This window comes from Parus major, chromosome 27, assembly GCF_001522545.3.
Source record: "Parus major isolate Abel chromosome 27, Parus_major1.1, whole genome shotgun sequence".
NCBI lineage: Eukaryota > Metazoa > Chordata > Aves > Passeriformes > Paridae > Parus > Parus major.
The window spans coordinates 1636700-1647644 of NC_031796.1; the positions used below are offsets into that span (position 1 = coordinate 1636700).

The 10945-nt window shown below is 58.5% G+C and overlaps 1 protein-coding gene across 1 annotated transcript; it reads right to left on the reverse strand.

Annotated features, from left to right (window-relative positions):
• Positions 1-6735: 6735 nt before the first annotated feature.
• Positions 6736-10912, reverse strand: DHX58 (DExH-box helicase 58). Its single transcript, XM_015651115.2, has 12 exons — positions 10712-10912; positions 10434-10635; positions 10144-10334; positions 9840-9956; positions 9476-9602; positions 9213-9395; positions 8873-9129; positions 8620-8769; positions 8270-8431; positions 7816-8006; positions 7527-7623; positions 6736-7285 (listed from the first exon to the last, which is right to left on the reverse strand). The coding sequence occupies exons 1-12, from the start codon at positions 10877-10879 to the stop codon at positions 7106-7108; spliced, it is 2025 nt and encodes a 674-aa protein (XP_015506601.1). The 5' UTR covers positions 10880-10912; the 3' UTR covers positions 6736-7105.
• Positions 10913-10945: the final 33 nt, after the last annotated feature.

Genomic DNA, 10945 nt, shown 5'->3' on the forward strand with positions numbered 1-10945 from the left:
CCATGGGCACCACAGGCAGCACGGCCTCATTCTCTAACTGGGGTGCAGAAACAAGAGCACAACTGGGTCAAAGCTGAGCTGAGCACCCATTTGGGCACCCATGGGTGCAGGAACTCCCCCAGAGCTGCAGAAGTAAACGAGGGACCCCCAGCACCTCTCACCACCATTGAGCATCACTTTGAGAGGCACCTGAGCAACAGAGGCACCAATAACTCATGGTTAGGGGAGAGGCTGCTGTTATTTTATGGCCATTGTTATTTACTTCCCATTGTAACTTTTAATTAAAATCTATGGAAGGCCGATAACTGCTCCCTCTGCATAATTGCACAGAGTAAATTTTATTATATAGGAAAGTGGTTTTAATTTTTAATGGACTTATTTTTAAGGAAGACCAACACTTTGAAGGGATCTGTGAGCCCCAGTAACATTATCAAAGGCAAGAAGAGGGACAAAGATGGGTTTATTACCTGTTCCCCATAAAACTGTTATTTTAGGGGGGTTTTGTGCTTCCTCCTAATGAGAGATGAATTGCACCAGCTTCATTTGCTGTAGGAGGAAAATTAAAATGAAACTGATAAGAGCCCAGCCTCTAGCTCCTGACTTACCTCCCAATTATAAATGAAAGCTCACAGGCATTCCAGAGATGGGGCTTGATGTCTACATTAATTATAAATAAATTATCTACACTTAATGTTTAAATGAAATTTCAGATAAAGCTTTATATTTAGAAAAGTGTTGCATCAGTGCATAAATATTTATGCAAGGAGTCTGGGTGAACTGCGGCTGCTTCAGCGTGACGTGGCAGCAGAGCTGGAGCAGGGAGCCTTGGCTGGGTATTGGGAGGAAGCAGCACTGAGCCCACCAGGAGGGGAACAGGACAGTCAGGTCCTAAACCCAAGCCTCCACTGGGGTTTGGAGAGGGGAGGTGATGGGACACTCTGGGCCTGACATTGTCAGAGCAGCAGCCCGTGGCCAGGGAGGGCAGTGACAGTGACAATTCCCCGTGCTCCCAGCCCTCAAGGCCCTCTGGCAATGTCCCACGGGACCCTGGTGGTGCCAGGGCTGGGGTGAGCCTTTAATGCAGCCAGAGTGGAAGAGGAGAAATTTGACAGGCCCCAGCTGAAAAACAGCCAGGGAGGACAAATAAAATTGATTGAAATTGTTCAGCCCCAGTCACTTGTGAAAGAGCCCAGATGAGGTTCCAGGCAGGATCCAGCATCCTGAGCAGCCACCACTGAGGTGGGATATCACCCCTGAGGTGTGAGCCTGTGGCCACACTCCTGGCCAGCCCCAGGATCTACTTCATGCCATCAAAATCTGGGATACAGCAGCTTTCCAGGGCCATGAATGCATTTGTCTGATTTCTTTCTGATGCCTGAGAGGGAATTCCTGTCAGGAAGAACATCCCTGTCACAGAGAACATCCTGGCCAGGGCAGAGCATCCCAACCAAGGAGAACATCCCAGCCAAGGAAAATATCCCAGCCAGGGAGAACATCCCAGCCAGGGAGAACATCCCAGCCAGGGAGAACACCCCAGCCAGGGAGAACACCCCAGCCAGGGAGAACATCCTTGCCAGGCGCACACATGACCCACCAGTGAGGGCTGAGCAGGCAGAGCCGGGCACAGTTGGCCCAGGAATTTTAGCAGGGTCACCTTTGGTATCGCAGCGCTGCACAGTCCTCGTTCTGCAACGGGAGCAGTATCTCATTTCTTCCTCAATTAGCTCCTGATTATCAGTGTCCCAGGGCCCCTTTCCAGTCTCTGTTTAATGCACCATTAATAATTCATTTCTCAGATAGCAGGAACGCAGCGCGAGGTTGGGGCTTTGTGACTAATACGTACCAGAGCAACTCTCATCTCCAAGGGACAAATGAAGGCAACAAAAATAAAGTGGAAGAATCAAAGATAATATGTTTTGTGGTCTTTAATCAAACACTGCATAACGAGTTTGATTACTCAGGTGAAGAACACACGCGTAAGCTGGGCTCTCATGCCTCGCCAGCATCGTCCCCATCCCACTGCCTTCCCTGGCACAGAGGGAAATTGAGGCACCTCGAGTTAAAACTAGGGCTGTCCTCCTCCCAGGGTTAGAGATTTAGGTATGAACTAGACCTTTCCTCAAGCTGGAAAATCCCAGGACCAGATTTGCCGGTGCCCAGCAGAGGCAGCGCAGTCGCTGAGGAGTTGCACGCAGCCTGGCAGCTGCACATTAAGTGTGACGGGTTTCTGACAGATCCAATTATAAAGCCAGGTCTCAGCAGAATTGCAGCCCTAAGATTTAGTGCATGAAATTTTGTTTGGGAGTTTTCAGATATCGCAGCTCGTGCCAGGGGTCCCAGGAGGCCCCAGACTGTGGCAGCACCTGCCAGCTGTCCCTGGCTCTTACCCCACCGTGCTGCATCCCCCCTGCCACATCCTGCCAATGCCCAGCCCAAACACAGTCACCTAAAAATGGCAAGAAAGGAGAGTGGCCACCCCCAGCAGTGCTGAGGAAGGCAGGATCTGCAGCCCCTCTGCTCTTCTGCCCCACAGAGACGTGCCCTGGCCCAGGGACTGTCCCTGTCCCTGCACAGTCGCTGGGATCACACACAGGGCTGTAAATCACTTGACTCCCAGTGGTGAGGATTGGCCCAGGCCCTTCCACACAGCCCTAGAATGGTATTTTTAGCCCTTTCCTAGAAAAACAAGGTGGGCATGTGTGATGGTCCTGTTCTCAGGTGACCAGGGACTTGGCTGCCCTGGGGATGCTCCTCAGAGGAAAGCAGCCAAGAAACCTCCAGGGAACAAAATATCTGGGCCAGTGAGGCCATAGGGATGTGAGCCCAGCTGCTCCCACAGTGCACTGGTCTGAAGAGAAGTCAAGTCTCCTTGCCAGGCACAGGGCTGTTGTGCCCCAGCCAGTGCCGCACGAGCTTTTTCCATCAAAACCCCAGGTTTAGGGGGTTTGTTTTACTTTTTCTAAGCGGCTGAGAGCACAGGGTTGTGCCCCAGTGCTGACAGGGGACCCTGGGACCCAGGTGGGCACAAAGCTTGGGATGAAAGCTGCACTGCTGCCATCAGATCAGAGCAGCATCACCATTCCCTGGCTCAGGAACCCAGGAGCTGTTGGGAAAAGAGATTTGCCTTTACATCCCTGAGGCTGTTCCATCCTCTGCCATCCACAGCTGAGCCCAGGCTGGCAGGAGCAGCCAGAAGGACGGTGCTGGGGGGCTCAGTGACTGTGGGGGACTGGAGTCTCCCCAGTGGAGCTTTTGTGCCCTCCTGGGGACACCCAGCGAAGGATGCAGCCCTTTCCCCAAGCCAGGACGGCTCCCCTGCACTGGCCATGGTTGGGCTGGTGGGACCCACACGGGGCACAGGCTTCAGCAGGCACCCGAGTGTCACCTGAGTGCCACCCGAGTGCCACCTGAGTGCCACCCGAGTGCCACCCGAGTGCCACACAGCAGGGACACCTCCCTGATCCCCCTGGCACGAGCAGCCCTGGTGGTGCCAGCCTCATCCCGGTGCTCCCACCATGGCCTGGGCAGGTGCCTGGCGGTGCCACCGGCCCGGCTGGAATCTCACGCTGCTCTTTGAACCTAAGCAGAATAAACCTGCAGTGATTATATTTCCTGCCTCCCGCTCGGGGCGCCAGGGAAATTGTTTGATGCTAATCCCCTTGTTTAATCCAGCAGCATCCTGACATGTGAACAGTCAGGATTAACTCCCGGCGGGGCCGGCGGGACAGGGAACCCCCGCACGCTTTGTGGGCTCCTCTGAGCTCCCAGCAGTGGAGAAGAGGGGATGCAGGAACAAAATGGGGAGAGGGCTTCTGGGATTGGGCATCCAATTCCTCCACTGCAAGCAATTTTCTGAAGGATGGAATTTCCCCTGGTACAGAGAGGGAAAATCCAGCTGTCCCGGGAAAGGTCACCTCGGGGTCTGATGTGCTCTCAGGCTCTGGAAGAGATACTGTGCAATAGCCAGATTTTCAAATGTGCCTGGGAAGCAAAATTCAGTTCCCATCCCCCTCATCCATGATGCCACTGCACTCCTGCTGCTCATCCTGCTGCTGCCTGAGCCGAAACCATGAAGCAGGATGGAGCCACCCACAGGGCAGGACCCCCAGCTCCAGGCATCTCTTTGAGAAAGGTGCCTGGGGTCCTGCTTTGTGCCCTCCTTGCTGCAGACCTGCCCTGGATTTCAAATTTCAATCTGCCTGACTTTATCTTTCAGCCCCAGTTCTCATTATTCCTCTCTCTGCCAAGTTAAAGAGCCCTTTAATACCCAGCAGTTTTCTCCCCAGGAAGATGCTTGCATGCTGTAATCAAATCACATCTCAGGCTCCTTCCCGATAAGTCGAACAGGCTGAGCACCAAGTCCTGCTAAACACCAGCCTGGGGAAAGGGCTGACCTGAGGCACTGCCAGGTGGAGGAGCCAGAGGTTTTCCAGCTGGTGCCTTGAGAGGGGAATCGGTGCTTTCTGACGCACTGATGACAAATGAAATGAGCTGTGAAGAATAAATTGCTGCATTGCCCTGACTCTGTGAGCACTCCCGGCTGCCGGGGGCACAGGAGTGCTGGGGCAGGAGGCCACAGGCGGTCCTGGGGCTGCTCCTGTGCTGGCAGCCTGTGGGCCAGGGGCAAACCACGCTGCTTGTGCCAGCAGAACTTGCTGCAGCAGCTGTTTGCTGCGGGGCTAATGCTGCCCATCTCTGCTTACAGACAGCCAGTCGTGATGGCCGGAACGTAAGGACTCTGGGGAGCTGAGATAAGCAAAGGTGCTTCGAGCCACAGACTTCTTCCAGCCTGGAGATTTGGCCACAGGAGGCTGGCTCTGAAGGATGCCAGTCCTGAAGGATGCTGGCTCAGAAGGATGCAGGCTCTGAGGGATGCCAGCCCTGAAGGACACTGACCAAGGTCACAGTGCTGATCACTGCAGCTCAGCTGCTCCCTGCTGCCAGGCCCAAGGTGACCGAGCCCCTGGGAAGGAGAAATCCGATGTGGCTGATGTTAAACCAGGGACACAGAGGGAAGAACAAGCAGAAACTGGATACAGACCCACTTGCAAAACCCACAGAGACTCACAGTGCTGTCCTGGCCCCGTATCCCATGGAGTCAGCTGCACCCCCTCAAAAAGGGGGAAGTTTTGTTACAGGAATTCTGGTTTGGGGCACCCAAGCTGACAGACAGATCTACCAGGGCTGGGGAGAGGTTGCAGCACCCAGTGCTGTGGGCACCCACTGGGCTAACTCACAACCTCAATTCTCCAAGCACAAATCAGGGCAATTTGAGCTGAGCAAAACGGTCTGGGGTCCCTGGGGAAGGGATCCTGCCTAGGGAGCGGGAGGAGAGGCCATCCCATCCCACAAGGAGCTACAAATAACTCAAATGGCCTCATTACCCAGTTTCCGATGAACAGGAGCTTGGTTTCCCCAGGGCCATCTCCACCTGAAGGCGGGCTGTGTGTGCCTGACACTGCGGGAGCCTCTGGTACCAAAGTCAGGCAGGACTCTGTTCCCTGCCCGTGTCCTCACCCTTCTGCAGCTCCTCCCCACCGGGACCTGCCGAGCACCGGCGCTGCTTACCGGGGGCGGGGGGGGTTCCCCGGGCCAGCACCAACGAGTGTGGCAGGGTCCCGGGGGGCAGGGACAGCAGCAGCTGCAGCCCCCTGTACCCACCGGAGCATCCCCCGGCCCCCGCCGGATCATCTCCCGGTTCCCCAGGCATCCCCCGGTTCTTAGCACATCCCCCGGTTCCTCGGGATCGTTTCCCGGTTCCCCCGGGATCATTTCTCGGTTCCCCGAACACTCCCGCTTCCCCCAGGATCGTTTCCCGGTTCCCCGAACATCCCCCGGTTCCCCCGGGATCGTTTCCTGGTTCCCCGAACATCCCCCGGTTCCCCGGGATTGTTTCTCGGTTCCCCCGGGATCGTTTCCCGGTTCCCCCGGGATCGTTCCCCCGGGATTGTTCCCGGTTCCCCCGGGATCGTTTCCCGGTTCCCCGAACACTCCCGGTTCCCCCGGGATCGTTTCCCGGTTCCCCGAACANTCCCGGTTCCCCCGGGATCGTTTCCCGGTTCCCCGAACACTCCCGGTTCCCCCGGGATCGTTTCCCGGTTCCCCGAACATCCCCCGGTTCCCCCGGGATCGTTTCCCGGTTCCCCGAACATCCCCCGGTTCCCCCGGGATCGTTTCCCGGTCCCTCCGGGATCGTTTCCCGGTTCCCCCTGGATCGTTTCCCGGTCCCCCCGGGATCGTTTCCCGGTTCCCCCGGGATCGTTCCCCGTTCCCCGCTCTCCCCAGCCCGGCCCGGGGCTCCCTCCAGCGGTCGCGGCCGGGGCAGCGCGGGCGCTCCCGGTACCGAATCCCGAAGCCGGCCCGGTCCTGCGCCCCAGCCCGGTCCCGGTCCCGGTCCCGAGCCCCCCGCAAGCCCCGCGGCTCCCCCGAAGCTCGGACGCAAAACCCAGGGCGCTCCCAGGTGATCCCGAGGGGACCCCAGGGGCTGCCCCAGAGGGGTTTAGGCTCATTCTGCACCTCGGGAAGGTTCGGCCTTGGGTGGGTGGGTGGGATGGGTCGCTCAGGCCACTGTCTGGGGGTGGGATAGAGCCGGGACAGCCTCACAGACCCCACTGTCCCCTGGAGACCCCTGTTCTGCTGGCTCAGGGTACAGTGGGTTCTGGCTCTAGGGCCATGTCCCCCCTCGCAGCCTCAGCCCAGCCAGCTCTGCCACGAGTGATGCAGCCACCCTGCCCCTTCAGTCCAGCATCTGTGCTTTTAATGGAGACACATCAAATTCTTAAATCAGGGTGGAGAAGCACTGTCCTGGACCCACAGAAACAGATGGTTCTCCTGGCAGGGTTGAGAAGGCAGCAGCATGGGGAGCAAGGAAGGGTTTGGATGATTTTCCATCCCAGCATCTCATCCTTTCTTCGTGGGTGCAGCAAAGCTCCTTCAACAGCCATGGGCTCCAGCTAGGGACACGCTGCTGGGGCTCAGACCAGGGAGGAGGAGAGGAGTGAGCCATGGCCCTCTGTCCAAGGGTCAAGGAAGTTCATGGGTGCCTCTGTTCATGTAGCACCCTGGAAGTGCCCTGTGAATATTCCTGTTCTGAACAGAGCCTGTGCTAGAAGGACAGGCTGCAGATGTCAGAGCAGTACTCCAGGTAGTCAAACGCCTTGATGGGGAACGTCACAGAGCCCCACTTCTTGTACCTCCTCTTCTCTTCTGGTGTCTCCACCACAAAGTTTTTGATGCAGAGGATAGGCAGCTTCACCTGCCGGTACAGCATCTCCATCCCCCAGTCCTGTGTGGGCAGGGAGGGGACAGTTACACACACACACACAGCGTCCCCAGGGCCACACACACAGGGATGGGACAGCTCGTGCTCCCAAAGCATGTCCTTCCTCAGGAGACAGCCCATGTCCATGTCCCACAGCACACACGTGACACACGCATGTGCAGCTGGAGCTGGGGCACAAGGCACAGCCCTTCCTGTCCCTCCTGCTCTGGCTGGGCTGCAGACACAGGGGAATTGTGGAGCTCACCTGGCTGCAGGCTTTGCAGGAGATACAGCAGCCGGGCTCCCAGTCCTTGAAAGTCCGCTGGAAGTGTATTTTCCCAGAGGAAACTCTGTAATACGACCTGGAAGGAAATGGTCACCAGACACTAAGGATGATGGTCCAGGGGACACAAACAGGGCAGCACAGGTGCTCCCGTAGTCCAACAAAGTTCCTGCTATCTCCCTGTACCAAGGTCCCTGAGAAAGAGCTGGCAGCAGGCTGGTGCTACCCTCACCAATCTGCCTGCTCACTGCTGCCCATGTGAGACTCCTACCCAAATTTGGGGTTGATGTTGACGTGGTGCATGCCCTCCACGGTGCGGATGTCGCTGCCGCGGCACACGGCCGCGTTGCAGTTGACACAGTACAGGCGAACAGCGTCCGGGTCGTGCAGCTGCCGCCGCTTGCTGATCCTGGCCTCCTTCATCAGCCAGCTGGCCACAGCCACCCGCTGCAGCTCCTGGATCTGGGGGGGGACAGGGGTCAGGACAGGACTGCAGGGCAGGGACAGATGGCAGACACGGCAAATCCACGGCTACTGAGGGATGTGTCATCCCAGGAGCACAAGCCACAGGGCAGGATGGGCACACGCTGCCCCGTGCCCCTCACACAACCCCATGCCAGGATCTGGTGATTCCCTGAGACAGAGCAGGCAGCCAAATGCAGGGTGCAGAGGGGAGCAAGAGCTGCCTGGCCCTGCCAGTGCCCACAGCAGCACCCAGTACCCACCTTTTGGCAGTACTCCTGCTCAGGCATGGCTTGCACTGCCTGAATCGCCCTCTTCATGAGCTCCACCAGATCCTCATTGAGCAGCTCTCGGGTCACTTCTCTGCTGTTGGCTTTGGCAAGGACCGAGTAGACGCTGTTCTCAGCACGGGCACGGCCCCGGGCCTGCAGGACAAGGTCCAAATGTTGCAGTCAGTAGAAGGGGGACACAGCCAAGCCTTCTGTGCTACCCTGTGAGGATGGAGCCACCTCCACCCTCCCCTGTGCCTTGCCAAGGAGATGTTCTGCTGGGCTCATCCCCAGGGAGCAGCTTTGGGGGATCCTGGCAGGGCCAGAGGGAGCCGGGGCAGCACCTGCATCATGGCGATCTCATTGGTCATCAGCCCATAGCGGACCACAATGTTGCACTCGGGGATGTCCAGGCCCTCCTCGGCCACACTGGTGGAGAAGAGAAGGTTGAGGGCTCCCTCACGGAACCGCTTGATCACATCCTGCTGCTCATTCTGGGTAGACAGAGGGGTGATGCTTCAGCAGCTGTGTAGGGTTCTGAGACCTGGGCAGCACCCACAGCACCCCAAAATGTGCTGAGTTCCTTCCTCCACTCGCCTGTGTCATGTGCCTGGTCTGGTTGCTGTAGCCAGCGCCGGTGAGGACGGCAGCTCTGATGTGTTGCCTGTGGAGCGTGGCCGTGGTCTGCAGCCAGCTGAACAGGCTGTGGGCACTCTGCCTTGTCTGGGTGAAGACAATGCCACGAGAAGTTCCCAGGGGCTGAAAGTGCTCACGCAGGATCTCCTCCAGCTTGCCCAGCCTGGGGTTCTCATAGCGGTGGTCCCTGGCAAGTGCCTGCAGGCTTGCCCTGTTCTCTGCACAGGTGAGCGGGGTGTCAGGGACACTCCCTGCGCCCAAAATGCAGCCAGCATCACCCCCCTCCAGGCCCCTCTGTTACCCTCAAACATGGCAGTGAGGAACTGTTCAGTGGGGCCCTTCTTATCCTTCTCAGCGCTGTAGAACTGCTGGAGGCACTGGAAGGCGTCCACCATCCGCACGGCGTCACTGATCAGCAAAGCGTCGTTGTATTTGCGCAGGTGGAGGGCGCACACCCGCGTCTTGCGACAAAACATCTCTGCAGCTGGAGGGGCCAGGGGACACCGCAGTCACAGCCTGTCCCCGCGGCTCAGCCCTGCCACACCCGCACTGCCACACCCTCACCTCTCTTCTCCAGCTCCACAATGCGCTGCTCGTAAATCTGCGTGCCGAAGTTCTGCAGGAGATCCGGCTTCTCCATGAACTGCTGGATCTGCACCATCACCTTCTTCAGCTGCTCACCAAAGGGGTCCTGGGAGCAGGGAGGGGCTCAGGACCCGGGAATTGGGGCTGCTTGCATGGCAGGACCCAGAGAGTTGCAGGATCCCCCAGCACCAAAGCTCTGGGTTAACTGATTTTTATGTCACTTCTTGGTGACATTGGCCTGAGTGAAGCAGATGAAGGGACACAGCCCCTCACCCAGCACGGTTTGGGGGTCTCATCTCCCACCCAGTGAGCAACCCCATGGCTCTGAGCAGCCATCCCTCACCTGCTCTCTCCCCTGGCACAGGTCATACTGCTTCTTGGGTTGGGGGACATGGCTCTGCAGGTGCTGCACCTCGTCCTGCACCGATGTGATCTTCTCAGTGTCCAGGTTGGCACAGATCTGAGAGGGAAAGACCCTGCTTCCACCCTGAGCCCAGCTGCCCAGGACAATGCTGTGCGTGGTGCTCGCTGGCAACCTGGTGAGTTTGGGGACGACACCTTTGGGCTGCCCAGCACCCACACACCTGGGACACCCTGCTGAACCCCAGGGCGAGCTGTGCTGAAGCAGGACGGGGCACAGGACGCACCTGCAGGATGTGCTCTACGGCCCCCTCAAAGGATGTTGCCCCCCCAGTGCCAGGGGATGCCGTCAGCCCCAGGACCTGTGGCAGGTCCTGCTCCCCGCTGAGCTTGCGCTGAAGGTATCTCAGCATGATCTTGTTGTAGACGGCGTCCTTGTGAGTGTGGTGGCACTCGTCTATCACCAGCAGTGAGAAATCTGCTCCGGGCCAGGGAAGGGAGCGGGGTCAGATGGTTGCTCAGCTCGGGGGCTCAGCCACAGCCGTGGGAGCAGCAGTACATGTGGTGTGGTGCCTACCTGTCAGCTCCACGTGCATGTCCTCCTCCGTGCTGACCAGGGCGTTCTGCAGAATCTGGGCTGTGCAGATGACAACGTCGCTCTTCTTCACCAGCGTGGCAAAGAAGGTTTTGTGGCTGGTGTCCCCACTGATGGACGCCACCTTAAAAGTGTCCTGCAGTGCGTGGAACTCCTTCTCGCTGTGCTGGTCCACCAGGTGCACCTGCGCCCGCAGGAGCACCCTCAGCACCGGCCGGGATCCCCGCCGAGGCTCCCGCGGTGCTGGGGCAGGGCAGTACCTTGTTGACAAGCACGGCCACCTTTCCGCCCCGCCGGCTCTCCAGGTGCCGCCGGCACACGTGGACGGCCACGCGGGTCTTCCCGGCGCCCGTGGGCAGACAAACGATGCTGTTGCGGCCGAGCAGGGCCGGGGCCGCCGCCTCCCGCTGGTACCCCCGGAGCTCCATTCCCCGCAGCCGGGACCGCTCGGGAATCGAAACTGGAGGCGGCGCATCCGCCCGGTCCCGGCGGGG